The sequence below is a fragment of the Apteryx mantelli genome, chromosome 10 (genome assembly GCF_036417845.1).
Source record: "Apteryx mantelli isolate bAptMan1 chromosome 10, bAptMan1.hap1, whole genome shotgun sequence".
NCBI classification, from domain to species: Eukaryota; Metazoa; Chordata; class Aves; order Apterygiformes; family Apterygidae; genus Apteryx; species Apteryx mantelli.
Genome location: NC_089987.1, coordinates 24,622,073 through 24,642,443, shown reverse-complemented (window position 1 = coordinate 24,642,443; position 20,371 = coordinate 24,622,073). Strand labels below are relative to the sequence as shown.

General features: G+C 56.7%; 1 protein-coding gene across 3 annotated transcripts; it reads right to left on the bottom strand.

Moving 5' to 3' along the window:
• Window positions 1-169: 169 nt before the first annotated feature.
• On the bottom strand, window positions 170-20,371 carry LOC106484499 (RNA-binding Raly-like protein). Of its 3 annotated transcripts, none has more exons than XM_067302785.1 (7): window positions 20,226-20,371; window positions 12,539-12,617; window positions 5,704-5,751; window positions 5,130-5,278; window positions 4,516-4,629; window positions 3,969-4,150; window positions 170-1,932 (listed from the first exon to the last, which is right to left on the bottom strand). In XM_067302785.1, exons 1-7 carry the CDS (start codon window positions 20,260-20,262, stop codon window positions 1,894-1,896), a joined length of 648 nt encoding a protein of 215 aa, XP_067158886.1. In that variant the 5' UTR covers window positions 20,263-20,371; the 3' UTR covers window positions 170-1,893. The 3 variants fall into 3 exon arrangements, with proteins under 3 accessions (XP_067158886.1, XP_067158885.1, XP_067158887.1); XM_067302784.1 differs by having other exon boundaries at window positions 5,704-5,754; window positions 20,226-20,369; XM_067302786.1 differs by having other exon boundaries at window positions 3,969-4,135; window positions 5,704-5,754; window positions 20,226-20,364.

Below are 20,371 nucleotides of genomic sequence, written 5' to 3'. Positions count from 1 at the left end.
GTTCTGCTACATGGCCATGGTGGCAGCTAGCACCTTTCTAAGGAGGTAGCCTGTAAATCCCGCAGAGCTGACCTAGGACTGTCTGGCAGCTGCCTGGCAAAACTGCTCCCTCATATATGAAAACAATAGAAATGCATTAAAGATGGTTAAAAAGTGCATCAGACTCATATAACCAGAGAAAAGAAATACAAATTTTATTATTTTTTCTTTCCATCACAATACACTCTTACCAGGGCAAATTAGAAATACAGAACAATTTCCTACCAGCGAGAGAAGGACAACCTAGAAACGAGGGACACTGAAACAAGATACAACTCTGCAGAACACGGAGAATGAAGGGGACCACGAATTCCTTGGCTGAAGATGAGCCCCAAAGCACTCTCCTGCCACTGTCTACACAGCAGAAATGTGCCTGATGGCAAAGCTGCTCATGGGAGTCCTGGTGACTGCAAATGCTATCGTGTAGTGTGGCAGAGAGAACAGCCTGCGAGTGACCAGCAAAGATGACACATTTGTGAGTGTGGGTGACTGGCAGTGATTCGGCTTGCACCATACCACATTGGGCTGGTGGTGTCCAACTGTGGTGAGCTGCCAGGCCAAAACAGGACAGGGTGCAAAGGCCCCTTCCATGTGCAGTTCCTGATGGCTGGGTCTCCCCTAAGCAATGAGGAGTATTTCCAACCTGTCACCTCCTAGGAGAGACAGAGCTGCAGCTTTGCCCTGTTTTAGGATCAGCTCTCGATTCCCTGCTACATCAGACCCAAACTCCTTATCACCCTCCCCTCTCTCCCTCCGCCAAGCCCATGGCACCAGGCTGCAATACGAGAACATCTGTGCTTGTCGTGCTGCCCCATTTGCCGGGGCATTGCTGTGCTGGTCACCCGGCCTACACTGCGGTCTTGCTGCTCTCTGGGAGGGCTGCCTGGCTTGGATGCATGCAGGGGGCGCAGCCAGGCTCCGACCCCAGGCCAGATGTATGTGATGCCAATGACACGGGTGAAAACTACAGCTTGCACCAGCCTTCTGCATTTGTCTGCCAGTGTTGGAGCTGGGCTCAGCACGCAGACCCTGCTCCCTGTTCTGAAATGCTCAGCTGTTGCTGTGAAGGCCCCCTGGAGCCATCTCAGGGTGGTATTCATCCCCACAGCCTCTGATGGCACAGCAGAGGGATGGCTGCACAGGGGTTGTCATGACATGATGCCATGCAGCTCTGAGAGCCTTGGCCTGCTGTACTGGCACCTGATGAACTTTTTGAGAGGCCACATAGCGCCACGGCTGGCACAAGTTCCCTGTGGGGCTCAAAGTGTGCAGACAAGGGCTGTGGGGAGGGCAGGCTGGTGGGCATGCTTTCAGGCCAGAGGAGGCTGACCTGTGAACTGTGCCGCGCACAGAGGGGTCAGTGCAGTGCCTGGCCCAGGGAGAGCTAATGGTACTGGGTCCTTCCTCTGCGATACAGAGCGTGCTGCACCAGGCTCCAGGGCCTCCTCGCTCCCCTGGCAGCACGGTGCGAGAAGAGGGAGGACCCTTGCACACAAGGCAGCCTAGATTTCTGCTCAACACTGATGTTCCTTTGGGACGTGGTTCTTTTTGCTTCTACCCTCTAACCCTCCCTCCCTCCAGACACATTTATTTATCCCTAGTCTAAAAACAGGAGGGAGGAGGAAAAAAAAAAAGCGCAAACACAAAGGCTTCTCTCACCACAGCGGGCTGAAGTCTCGCAGGGGTGGGACATGGGGCTGCTGGCAACAGTGGCAGGGGATGCCCGTGCTGGGCATGAGTGCTGAAAGTGGGTACCTCGCATCATACGTGGCACTAGCTGGAAGCTTCAAAAGAAATACAAACACAAGACAGGAACTGCTGGCCCACCAGGAAGGCCACGGTATCCCAGTCCATCTACTGACTCCCCTCGGGGTCTGACGTGTGATTTTTCATCTGCAAGGAGAAACATACAGCATGGCCTTTCCATGAGGTGCCCTCTGGCCCTGGCAGCAGGAGCAGATGCATCACTCTGCCCAGCACAGTGCCCAACAGCACCACGGCCTGTGCATGTGTGCCTGCTGTGCCTTGGAGACAAGGGAGGGAGCCTGGGGTCACCCCCAACAGTCCCAGGGCCAAAGCAGCATCAAGCTGTTCTCTGTGTTGCATGGGGTGCAAGAGCTGCAGAGCATCACTGTGCCCAGCTGATAGTCAGGCTGGGCTCTGCCAGCAGCACAGCTGCAGCCAGATGGGGCTCAGCAGTGAGATGGCCAGGGGACAGTGCCTGCTGCTGTGTGCTCTCGGGGTAGCAGGGGGGCATAGCTGCCTGCACTGGCATCCAGGGGCAGAGTGGAGAGCTGCCCAAGGCAGCCCACCCTGGGAAAATGGACGCCTGCACAACAGCACACCCAGAGACCAGTGGCACCCCCTGACTCATGAGCCCATTTCTGCCTCAGGTGGGTCGGGGCAGGCCTGCCCACTCAGGCATGGCTGGCATGAGCCAGTCAGACAGCTGGGGGTATTTTTAGGTGAAGGCCATGGCTCTGGTTTGCTGGGTTTAGCATGGGCTGACTCAACCCAGCATCATCGTCACAGCTGGCCACAGGCCACCACTGTTCTCTGTGGACACTCCTTCCACTCCTCACAGCAGGGAGCCACCAGAGAAGTGTCCCAACAGAGCTGGGCAGCTCCCTAGCCCTAGCCTGGCCATGGTCCCTGCTTCCCCATCCCCATTCTGGCTGCAGTGTCTCTGCAGGCACTGAGAGAGGGAGATGTCCACTAGCTACAGGTGGTTATCTCCACTCTCACTGTCACCAGCCTGTGGGTCACACCAAGATCCCACACCGCTGGGGCAAAGAGAACTGAAGGTGCTGGGTCCAAATGACACAGTGCAGATGCTGCCAACACTGCACATCATCACAGGAGCTGGGGTCCCACGGCCCCACAGGGCTGCGTGATTAGATGGGAAAGTGCAGCCCCCCAGCAGATGGCTTCCTCTGACTCAAAGCTCAGGGGAAGCACGTGTGAGAAGCAGCGGCAGGTGCTTGTTGCCATGAGCAGCTTTGATAAAGGCTATTTCCTCTCTTTTTTTTTGCACCTTGGGCTAACCCCTGCACTGCTGGAGTAAGACACTCACAGCTGTTAGCTGCACGGTGCACAGGTCTGGGGCAGGAGTTGTCTGTTTGTCTCCCTTGCCTGGCTCTCTTGGTCACCTTGGCGTTTGGCAGGGGTGGGCTGCCACCAGCCTCCCATCACAGTGGCATTTTGTGTGCAGGGCCCGTTGCCATTGGGCAGGAGTTCCCCGTGGCCATGCTGGCTCAGGGCTCCGGAAAGGGGCCAGCTCTGTCTCTATGTTCCTGGGGACCCTGGGCACACACAGGTCCTGGGGATGCAGCTTGATCCAGTGCCACAGAGCACAGCCCCTGGGAGCCAAAGCTGGACCAGGTGCGCTGGCAAGGGCCAGCCTGCGCCGAGCAGGAGAGGTCCTGGCAGCAGTCAGCATGGGGAGGGCTGGCCGCAGGCCTGGTAAAGGGCCATAAACTGCACTGGCAGAAGTTGCTGCCTTCCTTGGGCCTTTCCCAAAGGCCCAGGCGGTTGTAGCCCTGACATGCTGCCTGGCCAGCTCAGGTGCCCTAGAACCCCGGGGAGGGGACAGCCATTCTGATGGGGCATCTCCTCCGCTCTGGGCGTACCCCAGCAGGACCCATACAGGCAGCGGTAGGGCCGCAACCAAGAAGTCCCTTCTCAGGGCTCCTTCAGCATCCAGGCACTGGTTATGGCTGCACATCAGCACAACATGGCACTTGCTCCTACAGCCCATAGTGCAGAGTTGTGCAGTAGGTCAGCTCTGAATCCAGCTCCAAGCCCACTGATCCCTCAAAAAACCCAGGGCAGAGATATCTGGGCTCAAGCAGAGATGAGTTTTGGTAAAGCAGATAGCTAGGGCCACACTGCACCCTGCCTCCCAGTGCAGGAGCTGGCCCTGGCCTTACCGTCTCCTCGGTGTCTGTGCTCTCCTCTGCACTGTCGATGTTGCGCAGGTCACTGTGCCCATCAGCTCCTGACTCCTCCTTCCCCTGGGGCTCCCGTGGCCCCTCTCCTGCTGGGGATGGCAACTCTGCACCCACTTCGACCCTTTTCTTCTCGCTCTCCTTGGATCCTGTAGGGACAGAGACTGCAAAAACTTGGGGTGCCTGAGCAGAACATTAGTCCTATCCTCGCAGGGCAGGGGGTAAAGCCCCATCATGCCAAAAGCCTGTGGTCAGCCTTGCCATCCCTGGGAAGGGGTGAGGCCCAGGGAATTTTCCAGCAGGCTCTGGAGGCCAAGCTCACTCCCTTGCATGCAGGGATGGTGCCCACACCTCAACCTCACACTGCTTGGCAGCTCCTACTTGGGGCTGGGCTCACACTCTTTGGCATCCAGGCTTGCTTGTACCTGCAGGCTGGCCCTGCATGAGCTCTGTACAGACACACACATATTGGAGCCAGCTGGGATTCTCCCCATCATGATCAGGTATAACATGTATAACATCCCCTCACCTGAGAGACGGTCTCTCCGCTGGTCCATGCGGTCCAGGCTCTCCAGCAGACTGTCCACCTGTGCCTTGATCTGACTCAGCTCCCCTTTGATCGAGTGCAGCTCTTCGGCCCGCACTGCAGGCAGCATGGGCAGAGGAGCCGTTAGGGTCCCAGCCAGGGAAAAGGCAGAGCCAGGGGAATCCACAGTCCCGGGGCAGCACGCTCCAGAGCATCCTTCCACCAGGCTCCTCCAGCCTTCCCAGGGCAATCGCGTCTTTGGCAATGGCAATGGGTTCAGGAGACAGCCCCCAGACAGGCAGCCAGCCCAGGATGGGCTGTTTCTCTGCTGGAGCAGGGGACTCATAGCAGCAAGGTTAGCACTGAGCAATTCGCTCAGGCATGGGCACTGCTGTCACATACCAAGAAACGTAGCCCAGGCCTCTGTGACTCACCAACTTCCAGGGGAACTGATACTTTGTGAGTCTAGGTCACTGTGTTTCTCCCCCCAGCACAACCCTGCCTCCATGAACAAATCCCCAACCTCTGTGATCACCAAGACACTTCCAGCATCCTCAAGGGCTTAATGGAACCACCACCTTGCTCCTTCCCTTCTACCCAGGCCACATAACACTTACACTTTGTCCGTCCTGTCGTGGAGCTGGTGCTGCTCCTTGTCCCAGGTTGGGGGCTTAGACTACTTTTGCTTCCTGCCCCAGCATGAGTTCGTCTGGCCTTGACAGGGATGCGGTTAATGAGGGGTGGGATCTTCTGGTACTCATATACCCTGCAAAGGCACAAAACCACAGCAGTGTGAGCAGGGCCCAGGAGGCACAGCAGCTTGACAGGTTAGCGTCTCTTGCTCTGTTCCTCCAGGCAAAGCAGAGGGGTGAGGGATTGTGCCAGGCAATGGCCTACCTGCATTACAGGGGGTCACAGCCCCTACCTTGGCCTTGCTCCTTGCTGGAGGAAGCCAGCACACTGCCCCTGCCCCACTTACTCCATCCCCAACGTATGCAGCCCTGGGAGGCTGGGGTACAGGTGCCCCTTGAAGAGGGCAGTGCTGCTGAACGTCTCCCAGAAGTGGGGAACAGATGCCTGGGCCTGCCAGCCTGGGACACCCAGCTCACTGCTATCAGCCAACAGAGAGTTGTGATCATGCACCAACCCACATGCAATCAGCACATCCCAGGCCTGGGAGGCCACACTCACCGGTATGGGAAGTCGTCCCTGTAGAGATCGTAGTCCAAATCGCAGTTACTGCTGCAGGAGGCAAGACAAGAGAGTCACTCACACTGCAGTGACCACTGATGTGCCATGGCACGGCACAGCACTGCTGTGGGACAGCCACATCGAGCAACATGTGGGCACAGCAGGACTGGGACACCCACCCACCCCGCACAACCTCCTCCTTTGCCTGCGGAGCAGGAGGCATCTTGGAGGGTAACAAGCAGGCTGCCTGGACTACAGGACAGCACTGGGAAGGTGGCTCTGTGCTGGCAGCGGTTTGCCCCAGAGCCAAGCAGGGTATTTGGGTGCCTGCGGTGGAAAGAGCCCCCTGTGCAGCATCAGCTGGAGCAAGCCTTGCTATCTGGAAATCAGCATTTAGAGCTCTCTGATGTTAAATTTCACGGTCCCTGGCTCCATGCACACACTGTCTGCTCACTCAGCTCCAAATTAAGAAGCGATCTGTCAGCAAATCACCTCCAATGCAGGCAGCTGACATGCTTGTAATAAATCATGTTCTGTGAACCAGGAGGGGATTGGGGGAAGAAAGATGCTGAAGCTCATTTTGCCATTTCAGCTCTTGCAGAGTTGGTGAGTGTTAGATTAAACCTAACACAAGGTGAGACAAAGTTCTGCTTGGAGCATCACTGCTCTGCTGGGAGCAGGAAGCCTTCTCCAGCCGCGGTGCTGGGAAGGGCAGTTGAGGACAAGGTCCCCTAGGGCCGAGGATGTTGCTGCAAGCAGCAGGAGCAGCTGCACCTGCCCATGAAGGGAGTGGTGCTGGAGCTTGGGGTCTCTGGGAGAGCTGAATGTCTGCTGAAGGGTCTAAAGAGCAACCTTAGCTTCCCTGCCTGTGCCACTAAGCTGTAGCCATGCTTGCCCAGCCTGGGAGGCAGCTCCAAGTCTGCCATGGGGCAGCCAGGCCACAGAGGGGCTGGTGATGCATGGAGTGACTGGCAATGCTTGGAGCATCAGCACTGCCCCACTGCCAGCCCCCTCCCAGCAGACAGCTCTGCCCAGGGATGCCCCATCCTGCTGCCCACCAGCAGTGGCTGGAGAAGGTGCTTCAGTGTGGGGGAGAATTTCTGGAGAGCTGCTCTTCAGGTCAGTACAGCACAGATCATCCACCCCATTTCCATGCTGTCCCCTCGTCAGCAGCCCCAGCACAACCCCAAGCAATGGAAACAGGCACCCCTGGGCCCTGCTGTCACCCTGTTTGCTGCCCTACCTTTGGGTTTCAGAGAAAGGCTGAGATTGCACCTCAAGAGCTTGCTGGCTCCTGCCAGGCAGACAAGCTCTGGCATTGTGCCCAACATCGTGTTCTGCCCTGCTCCCTAAATCCCACATATGGCGTGGGAGCAGGCTGGGAGCCCCATCCTCATGCTCCCACGCACAAGGGCTGTGTATGATGATGTCTCACCTTCCCTCTCCCAGCAGCTTGGCCTGTTGCCAGAGGGAAAAGCCATTCAAAGAGCCCAGCCAGAACTGGAAAGGCTCCAGGGGCCCTGCTGCTCCTGAGGGCTGCAAAGCATCCACAACCTTGGAGGAGGCACCAGCCAGGCAGACATGCTGGGTGCTGGGGTTACAACCCTGCAGGGCCAGACCTAGCCCTGAAGCTCTGGATTCAGGAGACCTGGGCTCATTCCGGAAAGCCACAGCATACCTCGGTGACCTCTGGTTTGTCATGCATTGCCACAGCGTCTTTGCTCTGCCTGCAGGGCAGGGAGTCACCCTCCCTTTGGCTTCACCCTTACAGGGCCAGGTTATGGGCTCTGCCACAGACTGGGCTGAAAGAAAAAAGGCAGGTCCCAGTGCTCAGGGGTACCTTACCCATCAGGAGCAACAGCAAGATCCCTACTGCAGCCTGCTTTCCATAAGGTCCTCCAATGCAGGGGAGAACTGCACCCTGCACTCCCCAGATTGCCTCCTCTAACACTGGCGGGAGCCCACAGGAGCTGGAGATCGTGTGTGGCATTTGCGTGCCCCTGGCTGTGGGTGCTATTTCTGTGCCTATGCTGCAGGCACACAGCCTGGCCAGCCGGGATTCCTGGAAGGGGGGAGCAAACAGTCTAAAATAAACAAGAGAGATCAGGATACCTGGCCAGCAAGCTGAGGGCCCTGCAAAACCTCACATCCCAGGACCAAGGCAAGGGCAGACTGTCCCTGTTCCCATCCCCAGTGGTGATGATTAGAGGGTTCTTGCTGCTTGGCTTTGCCCCCTAGGCCAGACCGCCAGTGCTTCTATTCAGCACCACCATGCCAGCTCTGCCCCTCACCCCGTCCCCTGCTTCATGTCCCAACCAGTCCTCGAGCACCCACTCCCATCTTCATGTAGGCCAAGAGCAGCCCACCCTCTCAGGCTCCTCAGTCTGCCTTGGGGAAGGGAGACTTCACTTGAGCTCTGCCAACCCGCCATGGTACAGCACAGCTCTGCATCCAAACACCCATCCTGTAACCCCACCATCCACAGAGTGTGGCTGCCTGGCCCAGGTAGGGGTGAATGGTACTTCCCAAGAGGAAGAGACCAAGCAGTGATTGCTCTCCATCCTTTGCCCTGTGCTGTTCCCCGGCCACCCCAGCCCAAAGGGCCAGCACCATGGCTTCCTGGCATCTGGGCACAGCCCAGGCTCTGGCCAGATGCTCTGCAAACAAGGACAGTTTGTTCCCCAGATGGAACAAACGGAGCCCACCCTGCGTCCATTCCACAACCCCCTCCAAGCTGGCTCTGGGGACAAAGCTGGCTCCAGAGACAAAGCTGGCTCTGGCAGCCATGCCATTTTTGAGGGGTTCAAGAATGATTCACATGGGGCACAGCCAGCACTAGCGCCAGCCCTCCTTTTAAGGCACAGCTGGCAGGGCTGGCAGCCCCAGGGTGAGTGGGTGCCAGGAACGGCCTGCTCCTATTGTTTGCACCTGGAGCTATTTTGAGAGCTTTTGTTTCAGCCTCACTGTCTTCCAAGTTTCCATCAATGTGATCTGCTGCTCTCATCTCACCGTTACAGGGACAGTGAGTCCTTCAGATCCCCACCTCCAGCAAAGGGCACAGCCTATCACCCAAGGAAGAAGGCAACAAACTGTCCTGGGTCCAGGGCTAGGAAAAAAGATAGCAGGGAAACAGACAACCAGAGAGGGGTGTGGACCCCCACACACAGCAGAGGAAAGGTTTTCACCTCTGCATGCCACGGTGCAAGTGCACTCCAGTGCTCTTGCCAAAAGGAGAACCCACCCACGACAGCAGCATTGCCAAACAGCCTTCCTGCAAGCAGCTGCCTGCTGTGGCCAGGCCCATGATGGGGTTGCTGGGGGTCATGCAAACAGGGGATGCCTGGCCCTCAGGCAGGGCTCCCAAGGAAGGTGCCTAGGAAGGCCCAGCAGCTGCTGTGCAGTGTGCCTGCAGCACATACCCCAGCCTCCCCCTGCTCCAGGACACAGCTGGCACGTGCAGTAGGCTGCAAAGCAGGCCATGATACTAGCCTGGGACATGGGGATGGAGTGGGAAAGGGCTGCTGGCTGCAACCCCCCCCAGGATACAGGCTTAGCTGGTATACATCCCTTCTTTCCCAGGTCTCTTTTCCTCCCAGAAACATCTCCAACAAGCCATAATTTCTGTAGGCCTGGCAGCTGAACAAAGCAAACATCCATCAGTCTAGCAAGAGCATGAACATGCACTCAGTGTGTTGCTCAGTCCAGAACAGAGCTGCTCTGCCTTGTCAGGGCACAGCACACATACTATACTGTATATACATACCCTCAGAGCTGCGATGCACATACATTATTTCTACACGGGATGTCCTGCCAGAAAGTCCGCAGTGCTTGGTCAGAGAGCCTGCTAGGCAAACCTCATGCTCACCATGTGTCATTGACACTCTGCAGTAAGACCCGGCCAGTCCTGTCCTCAGAACTGGGCTTTGATACAGAAGGCCAGCACCAGCATCTCCCCACCAGAGAGCTAACAGCTGGAGGAGAAAGGAAGAAAGCACTAACAAATCTGTGGCAAGATCCGAGCTCATAAAAAAACGGTCCTGCTGCCGCCTGGTTGTTCCACCCAGGAAAACCCGGAAGCCAAATCATTTTATTACACTTTAAAAAAAAAGTCATGACACCTCCCAATATGTCAGTCTTGCAGGATTCAATCAACTCTTTGTAATAGAGCTTTGTAATTCCAGCACCGTGTCCCCTGGGCGTGGGACAGCTTCTGCCCTTCCTCCCACAGCCTCCAGCTCTTCCAGTTGCTGCTCCCCAGGGCTGGGCCATGGGAGACAAGCATATTTGGGGAGAGAGAAGAGAGTAGGCTGCTCGAGGATGGCCCAGGCCTCTGCATCCCAGGCTCAGCCCACCCCAATGCTCAGCCACCACCTCAGCAGCACTGAGCATCACCGTGGAGGGAAAACATGGGGATCATGGAGCACAAGGGCAGCCAGGTGCCCCAGGAGCACTGGTGGTTCAGTGGGAGAATTCTCACCTGCCACGTGGGAGGCCAGAGTTTGATTCCCGGCCAACACAGCCTTGTTGTTTTGTCCTTCCCTCCTTCTTCCTAAACTCACTGTTTCGAAGCCTAGAAATGTTGGCTGCATTTTGCTCCGGCACAAAGAGAGGATGAGAAATGGCTCCTGGGGCCTCAGAGCTACGAGACCAAAGAGGTCCTGAGCTCAAGAGGCAAAGGAAAACCTGCAGAAAGGCAGAGATGCCACCAATCCGCATGGGGTGAAGGGACACCAGGCAGCAGCAGCACATGGACAGACTTGCAGCAGATCCCCGGCCCAAAGCAGGGATATACAGCAAGCGCTGCACTATGCTTTGAGGCCTCTCCTGGCACTGACCCCCTCCCCAGGTTCCTCCATGCCCTGCAATGGCATGGGACCTTCCCCAAAATGAGAGGGCAGACAGGGTGCCTCCTCCATGGGGGAAGCAGTACCTGTGCAGTGGGGTGGGAGGGAAACGCATGCTGCAAGAGGCACGGATGCAGGTTGGAGGCTGCACGGATGGCTCAGGGAGGTGTTTCGCAGGTCCAGGGACAGAGCGAAGACTTTCCTGGCTCAACTCCTTGCTCTTCAGAACGACTCATGGGAACAGCGAAAGCAGCAGCTGCCATGCTCCAGCAGGCGCAACAAGGGCCAGCGGTACTCTGCAAATGCTGCATCCCTCCGCATGGAGGAGGGTCCACAGGCCCACAGCTCTCTTGTGGCCTCAACTCTCCACTCCGGCAAGGTGCCTCCTCCTGGCGCACACCGTGCTGTCCCCATGGCAACGGTCAGAGCAATTAGTTCAATCAGGGTGTTTGCAAAAGCTCTCCAACAAAATGGAGCCTGGTGCCGGCTCCGCTGCCCCCTCCCCTGCACACACTGCTCACTGGCACAGCACCCAGCAGGGACAACGCTCCCTGCAGGCCAGGGTCCAGCCAACCCTGCTGGGCTCCTCACAGGCAGCCCTCTTGGCCTGTGTTGATCAAAGACAAAGCAGGCACAGGAAGGGCTCCAAGAGCCTGCTTCCCATCCGCTGCACACCCCGCGCCCACCCCGAGGGGCCTGCAGGCCTGCGTCCCCCACAAACCGCCCAGCCAGGGATGATCAGACTGTCAGCCTGCCTCCACCGCAGCCAAGGGGAAGGAGAGCCCTTGGAAACATATCCAGTTTCCCAAGCCCAGCACTTGTGAGCCAGGAGCTAAGAACAGCCATGCCAGCATGCCCCAGGCTCTGCATCCTCCTGCCAACGGGCAGTGCAGGGGACGGCATGCCAGAGTGAGCCTGCTCCAGTTTCTGCCCATGCAGAAAATACTCCCATGCCAAAGACAACAAAGTCACCACAGCACTTGTCCTCCAGGAAGGACTCCAATCTCCTTCTAATTCTGGTTAGGCTTCCAGCTGCCATAACACCCTGTGTCCTTGCGCTCCTCAGGCTGGCTACACATTGCTTCCTTCAGCTCATTTTCAGCCTGCTGACAGATGGCTCCTGGGATACCCTCAGCCCAGTGTGGGAGGCTCATTGCAGTCCCAAAGGTTCATGATCATGAGGAAAGCTCTCACTTGAGATGGTCTCAGGACTGCCACTTGCCTTGGGACTGCTTGGCATTTGTTTGGTGCCAGCAGAACCTGCAAAGCCACTGCAGCTGGGTCCTTGCAGAGTCAGGGAGATGAAAGCACAGAGAGATGGGATCTGCTTTTCTGGACCTATCGGCCACCATCCCAGTGTCTCTGCTGTACCCCTAGGCTGTTTCCTCAGGGAACAAACATGCCTGCAATGTCATTTGAAGGCCAGCACTGCAAACACAAGCCTACATTTATAACAGGCGTGGAGCTCTCGGGGATTTTCTCTTCATCCAGGGATGAAGAGACCTTCCATATACCTTTGGATGGGAAGGGAGATACATTCCCCACCTTAGTACAACCCACCAGTAACAAACAACTGGGCCACACACAGCACTGCAGGAGGTAAAGGGTTACAATGATATTTTGTACACAGCTGACAAAACATCTGAGCTATGAAGCAATGGGCCTTCTGCCACACTAAGAGCCCTGGCAATGTGGCCATGGGCTTGAAAATCAGCAAGGACTCCAGTAGCTACCTCTCCACTGCCATGATGGGGACACAAGGTGTCCCAAGAATCCCACAGGGATGGGGCAGAGACATCCCACAGACCTGGATGAATGCTCAGGGATGGGCAGCCAGAACAGTCTGAGAGGCAAGAGGTGAAGAGCAGTGGAAGGAAGAGGAGCATAACACCTTCAAGCCACCCGCAATGTGCTCAGCATCGCTTGTGACAGTCCCCAGTCCAAGAAGGGCCTCCTGGCACAGCCCCCTCATCCCACATTACGGCACTCACTGGTACAGGGTGCTGCTGTGCTGCCTCTTCTGGCCCAGCCTGGCCCGGCTCGGCTTGGGTTCTCTGGCCATGTCCAAATCTGAGGGAAGAAAGAGCAGGGGAATAAGTCATGAAAAGAAAAGGGAATGCCAACAAGCTACCCCACACAGAGGGGTGTCAGACACCAGCTTCCCAGAGGCACACAAGGGCTCTGGGGGCCCTTGGGCACTCTTCTTTCACTGTTGGAGGCTCCCAGCCCCTCTCTAAAGCCATCCAACTCTAAAGCATCAGCAGCAAGAGCCCAAGGCAACAGCAGGCATGGAACACACAAGGTTGCCAGCCTTTGTGTAGCGTGCATACTGAAAACATTTTACAAACACGAAGACAGTGCTTCCCAGAAGATAGAGCATTACACCAGAGCAGAGGAGATCTGGGCAGTCAGAAGTGACTGCCCAGGACTGTGGTGGGCGCACCAAGACATTTCAACTCACTGGGCCTCCATTTTCTGTGCTGAGTCTGGCTGTTAAGCATCAGACTGAAGGTTTAAACATCTGCATTGCAACTTTCAGCTTTCTCTAGACTAAAGTGGATTTTCAGAAAAGGACAGCAACAGCCCAGGCAGACCCAGTACTGCCTCACCATACAAACTTGCTTTGACTGTGCTCTGCAGCAGCCTTGCTAACCCCACCAGCCCAAGCACAGCTGAGGCCAAGGCCAGGCATATTAAGATTAGGGACACAAAAAGCATTTTTGATGATGAAGGTAATTAATCACCAGAGCCACCTCTCTCAGCTGTGGTGAATCCTTTTTCATTAGCACTTCAAAATTCCAGTGTGTACATTTTTGTGAGAGCTCTGTACCAGGCTAGACACAAGCGAACACTGCCCACTGCAGATGGGCGCTGGTGGGGTGGAGGCAGGAGAGAAGCTCAGCATCGCAGTCACTCTGCGCTCCAGAAGCATCACGGGTTGCTGAAGAGATGTTTGCAAGCCTACATCTTCACAAAGTGCACTCTAGAGCTGCCCCTGGATGGTGACTGCTTTTGTAACAGCTGAACTGCCATTGCCACCATGCTGCAAGCTGCTGAGGGGATGTGCCACCCAGGCTCTCCCCCTGGCCCCGGCACCTCCTGGGCAGACAGCAAGGCCAGGAAACGGCTGCAACGCTGCCTCCATCAAGCCCCTTGGCCGCAGGCTTGCAGACATGGCTTGTAGACATGCTGTTGTAGCAACCATCACAGTGGGCACAGGCCCCGGGTGAGCTGCCTGGAAGAAGGAGCAATGCATATCTAACAGCAGTTGACCACTGAATGAACCTTGTTGTGCCACAACACAGCTGACAGGGACACCAGCACAGAGGAAACCCACAGCCCACCCTGTCAGGAAATGTGGAATTGTCCACCTGGCACCACCCTCGCTCAGAGAGATGTTTGGTATCAGGCCTCGTGGCTTTGGGAGCGTGCCTTCTTATCCCCTTCTAAAGCTCCTGGCTCTATCCCTATCTCTAAGTACTCATCAGAAGGGTTTCCTGCCATCTTAGCATCGCCACCTTGCTGAGCATGGAGCTCGCAGTGAAAGGTTTTTAACCAGGCAGGCAGGAGTTTCTTTCCCCCAGACCAAGGCAAAAGCAGGAGTTTCACGCAGATGCAAGAGCACATCTGACCTGAAGCCTGAGCTGAAACTCGCAGCTCAGCAAGCTGGCTCACTGCTGGGGCTGCTCCTGGCCATTAGCGTGCTGCAAATGCCCTGTGCCAGCGGGAAGCTCTCCTTGCCTCCCCAGGACCTGGCTGCTTGCATATGTAGCTGCACAGATGGGAAGGCTGAGAGTGTTGCCCCGTGTATGGGCGCTAACCAGCCTGGGAAACTATATGTTCCCCCGCCACAGCCCTGCCCAGAGCATCAGCTGCTGTGTGGCCAGGGGACTGGGCAGTTTCCTCTAGGCCACAGAAACCCAGGAAATAACCTAGGCATCAGGGAAGGGGCAAAAGTGGGAGAAGGTGCCGTTTTCATGTCCCTTTCAGGTTGCTAGACAGTTGGTAAGTGGACCTGGGCTCTGATTTGACATATCTCCATGAAACACGTTCCTCCTGCTGCTTCCCCAAGACTTCTTCTGCAGCATTCTCCATCGCTGGGAGCCTTCCTTCCCCTGCATTGTCCCTGCTCAGCACACCTTCCCTCTACCTGCACAGCATCATCCAAACTGATCCTGCCCATCCTCATTTCTGGGCTCTGCCCTTCAACCCCACATTCCATACTGATCTGCAGAGCCCAGCCCTTCTCCTCACCACACAATCTCTCTCAAGGTCCCTCCAGTTTGCCATGTGCAGCACAGCCCAGACATGTCCAAAATAACCGTACCACCCCAGAGGGATTTGGTAGGGGCACCACGGGGCCCTTCATTCCCATGCCAGGGTTGAGATGTCTCCAGACATGCATCTCGCCAGCAATTCCACTTCTTGGCTGCCACATCCCCTGGCAGATCGCCTCTGTGATGGCCTTTTTCAGTAATGGTTTCACTTGCTCCTCGACAATCTGCATCTGAATGGCAGTGCCCACAAATCAGCAGGTGCTTTTAAAAGATGAAGCCCATTGAACCCTCTGCCTGCCTTTCCCAACTCGCCAGCTCTTTGGGATTCCTCTGCCCTGCAATTCCAGCTGGATTGTTTCCCTCCTCCCTCTCATAGGCAATTCCACTCTGTTTAACACCATCTACTAATTCCTGGCAGATTCCACACGAATTACACTGAATTACACAGATTCTGCACCTCATTCACACAATGTTCATCCTCTCCAGATGCCTCTCCCCCAAACTCCAGTGCTCCACTCCCAGCTCCAGAGGCTTCTTCTTTACCCTTTGTTTAAGATTTCACAGACAGTTATCAGGACACATAATGTCAACTGAATCTATTTTAAGAGTACAAGTTTGAGAGCCATTGCTGCAACTGTTTACTAACATCTAGATATATTTAATTTTGTAATTTTCCCCCCCAAAACAATGTAAATTCTCCTGGCAGAGCCTTTCTCATTAAAACCGTTCACATTACTCATGGCACATTTACCCTCCAAATGCTCACTGCTTTCTTCAGGTTGGAGTTGGACTCGTGAGGCAGTAAGTAATTACCAGAATCAGTTTTGCTTCCTTTTCTGGAGGATTAGAGCTACATTCACTTTCCCACACCATGACAGATAGTGCTCAAGTCTCATAGGATGAGGTGGGGGGGGGGAAGGAAGGAAAGCAGCCTGGAGTGCAGCACTGGCTGATCTCCAAAACCTCTTCTGGCCTGGGCTCCAAAACCTCTCTGACCCTTGGGATGGGAGCTGGTGGCAGAAACGTTGAGTTCTCTCTCTTGCACACTCCCCCTTAACCATCATAACTGTGACCAGCTCAAGTGGGAGTGGGAGAGAGGAACTAATAGGGGACCCTGGGCTGCAGCCCAACAGTAGGGGGTTGAGAATACCTTTGCTGATCTGCCTCCGTGCCTTTCTTGGACTAAAGGAAAGCCCCTTCCCTCTATTACCACACCTGACCTCACCCCATCTCTCTCACAGGCCGCATTGAGGAATAGGGTACAAGGTCCATGCAACCTCAAGTCAAGCCTGATGGGCTCGGTTCCTTCTCTTCCCTGGTATTACCTCCAGGCACAGCTCAGCTGCCTGGTTACAGCAAAGAAAGTGAGATCCCCTGAGAAATGCCATTCCCACAGGTGACACTGCAGACACCACTGCACCGGGCAACACAGAGCTGAAGCTTCTCAAGTCTTTTGATACCAAAATATATCAGCTCCTCTTGGCACAGCTCATCAGAGAGGTCCAGACCTTTCCAGGTGTGTGGGACCATGCCAACAGGGCTGGCTCTGCCATCTTGATGTCCATCCCTGGAAGTCCTTCTCAGTCAGATCTTGGAGCTCATGCCATGCTTGGCCCAAGCCTTGTCTGTCCTTAACCTTTGCTGGCTTTACTATGGGCAGAGGAGCGATGCAGTGGGAAGGATTAGCATTAACCCTTCTATATAGGCACATGGCTGCAAGGGCTGGGCATTGGCTCAGCACAACCCCACCAAGGCAGCCATCCCAGCCAGGTCTGACAGAAATCATGGATGGGGACAGGAGCATCTACTCGGGCACTCTGTGTCCCTGTGCACAGGCAGGAGGAGCAGCTCTCCCCTCGCAGCTGGGGATCCTCTTCACTACAAAAGGGACATGGGTCCTGCTCATTTCTTACCAATCCACTAGTTTTCCCCAACTTGACTGTGGAAGAGAGAAACGAGCCCAGAGTTTGGCCAGCCTAGCTCAGCAAACTAGGGCCAAACAGCACCCTTGGAGGCACGGCACTTGGACAGCTGGGGCACTGCTCCTGTGGATGCCAGATGCCAGTGATGGCTGTGTCTCTCTTGTGTTTCTGTGGCACATGAGAGAGCACAACCCAGAGCTGCTCAGAGGAGTCAGTCCACAGAAACCCATGCCAGGACTGGAGCTTTGCCCTACTAAGCAATAAGCCATAGAGTAGAAAGACGCCTTATCTCGTGGCCGTGGCGGTCATCGCAGTTCTGACACAGGGTGAAACGTGCCTGCTGCAGGGAGGATGTGGTAGCCGATATCTGACTGACTGACCATAGCCTCCACTGATTCCTTTCCAGGCTGGCTGGAAGCCATAAACCCTGAAGCTCCATGGGGCCTGCTCGTTTCTCTCCTAGTGCAAGGCACAGCCTTGTCCCTAGTTGCACAAGGTGCTGGAGAGGAGCACTGCAACAGACACCCCAGTGCCCAAGGATGCACTAGCACAGCCACAGTCGCTGCACAAGGTGGATACAAAATGGAAGCATCAAGCACAACCTACCGGCACACCAAGGCAGAAAAGCTGTGCACCACACTACTACTTACAGACCTTCCCGCAGCACTCGTGATGTCCCCATCCTCCCCTGTGCCTGGGCAAGGCTGTTATCACCTCTTCATCCACACTCACCAGGCGAAGCAGGGAGCAGGAGACCATCTCCCCAGTGGCCATGCTGCCTGCAGGGCTGGGGAGCTGGGGCACACGGAGAATAACACTGCCACAAACACATGCACAGGCAACGCCCGCCAGCCAGGGGAGCCCTGGCACAGCAGATAGGAGCATGGAGAATCTAGGTTTTAGACATGGCTTTACAGATAGGACCTAGCTGGTGTTCACAGCTCCACAGCCTCTTAGAGTCTGCATGGGACCACTGCTGTCATTGCAAAGCTAGCACCCTCTTATACCAGCAGCCAGGTGCAACAGAGGCAACATATCATAACCAAAGGACATACCAAGGTCACCACTGATGACAGACTTTGCCCTGTGGGTCTCTCCCCGAGGACGAGACAAAGGGTAGCATGTTCCTCCGAGAGGAGCAAAGGGCTGAGCTGCATGTTTGGTGCCACACTCCCCAGGTGTCCCAGCCTGTGTGGCCTCCCTGAGCACCTCACCTTGGCCTCCTAACAGGCCTGTGAGAGTCCTGGGTGCCCCTGAGGACATGCATAAAGAAGACTCCAGAGACACAGCAACCTGAAGGGGCAGTGCTGCCTGGGAGGAGACCTGGAGCCACAAGTGCCCCAAAGTCCTGCTCATGGTTACCATGTAGCATCTGCCTGAGCTAGGTCCCTTGAACTCTGCAGAGAAGGGATTTTGAGCAAGATCTAAGTAGAATGAAAAAGGCACTTATTTGCTTTCCAGGCTGTTACCTTGTCCGATAAACTTTGCAGGTTGGGTTTGACCTCTGCAGTGATACGAGGAAGGTGCTCTATTTACCCTGTAGCTCTGGCAGCAAGCATGATTGCCAGGTAAAGCTGATTCACATAAGGTAGCCCATTCTCTTTGGGAACAGCCAGCATCCCCAACAGACAGACTAGCTCATCAGCCAGGACCGGAGTGCACCTTTCACATTCCTCCGACTAGCTCATCAAGTCAGACCATCACAGCAACCATCTCATTTCTCCACCTGCACAATGGGGACAAAAGCATCCCAATGGGGACCAGAGCACCCAGGCCAGCGACTCCAGCATCCCACCCACAATGTATGCCCAAGCTGGAGCAGACCTTGGAAGCAAACAACCCTATGTAGACACAGGCCTCCCAGAGATGCAGAGGTATGCTGCCCCCAAGACTTGCTCCACCGATGCACTGCTCTTGCCTGCTTGTTCTTAGCATGCATTTGTCTAGCTCCCTCTTCCAGGCACATTTGTGTCCATTCCAGCATGTTCTGATGGGATTGCCAAATCAGCTGTGCAAGCAGTAGCATGGCCACAGCTTCCCGCTAGCACGAAGAGGACTTCAGCCCAGGCTGCAGCCTGCATTGGGCCACCCCTCCAAGGCAGAGATGCCAGGTGGTGCCCCATGATGCCAGCCCCCCAGGGCTGGGGGGGGCACAACTGGGGCAGGGAGCTCTGAGCAGAGCTTTGCCCTGAAATCCTTTCATCTCCTTGCCAAAAGCACCACCTTTGGATTTCCTCAGCTACCCCATTGCCTGCTTTTGCCAGGACCTCAGGGTCCATATGCTGGAGGCATGGCTTGCAAAGAGCTTGTGCCTTCCGGTCTCCCAAAGCTAGCAGCCAGGACTGCCCAGGCCTAGAAGCCTTCCCATTTGGTGGGCCCAGCCTTCTTCCAAGGCAAGATCATGAGCATGGCCCACCATATACAGCATTGCCAGCAGACCTCCAAGCCCCCCCAGCTTCCCTACCATTCCCTCTCCGGGGCAGCCCCTCGCAGCTTGCCTCCTGGTTCTGACAGCAGATTGTGCAGCCTCACACGGAGCCGCATGCATATGGTGCGGTGCGATCCGGCAGGCGGGTGGACGGCACAGCACTGGCATGATGGCTCCATGATGGCATGATGGTGAGCCCAGCCAGACGTCCTGCTGCAGGCCACCTGCACCTGCCCAGCCCTGGCAGAGCAGGGGGATTGCCCTGCTGGGGCAGGGGCACCAGGGCCACCAGCAGTGCACCAGGCCTCCCTTCCCTGTACGGTGGGGGGGGTGGTGGGGTTACAGGGCACCTGTCCCTGGTGGGGCATCCTACTACTGGAAGGGCATCCCTGTCCTGGCAAGGGGCATCCCAGCACTGGGGGGTGGGGGGGAACTGGTACTGGGGGGACATACCAGCACCAGGAGGACATCGCCGTCCTGGGGGGACTGGTACTGAGGAGGGCATCCTGGAAGCAGGAGGGCATTCCCGTCCAGGGAGGTGGGGGGGATCATATTGGGACGGGGAAGGCATCCCCTCCCTGGGGAGCACGAGGGAGGGCACCCTCGTCTGGGGGCGGGGGGAGGACATGTACTGGGGGGGCATCCCAGTTGTGGGAGGGGACCGGTACCGAGGTGAGCATCCTGGTAACAGCAGGGCATCCCTGCCCGGGGAAGGGGGCGGGGGGGCTTTACCGGGAGGGGAGCACCAGTACCCGGGAGCACACCTTCACCGGGGGGGTGGGGGAGCACACCTGCACCAGAAGGGTCACCTGCGGGGGGGGGGGGGGGGGCATCCCTGTCCCGGGGAGGGCATCCCCGTCCCCGGGGGGGCACCTACCTGACGGGGTCCCGGGCCGGGGGGCACCCGACCCCGGGGGGGGGGGCACCCGCCCCCGGGGCAGCAAAGCGGGCGGCGGCTGGCAGACCGGGGCCGCTATCAGGGCCGGGGCCGAGCGGGGCGCGGGCAGCCCCCGGCCCGCAGCGAACAAAGGCCGGCGGGGGCGGTACTCACATCTCCAGCACGCGTCCTCGCTGCCGAAGAGAGTCATGCCCCCGCGGAAGCCCCCGGCACCGAGGCGGCCCCACCGGCACCCCACCGGCACCGAGGCGGCCCGACGGCTCCGGGCTGAGCGCGCCGCCACCAGGCTGTACCACCGG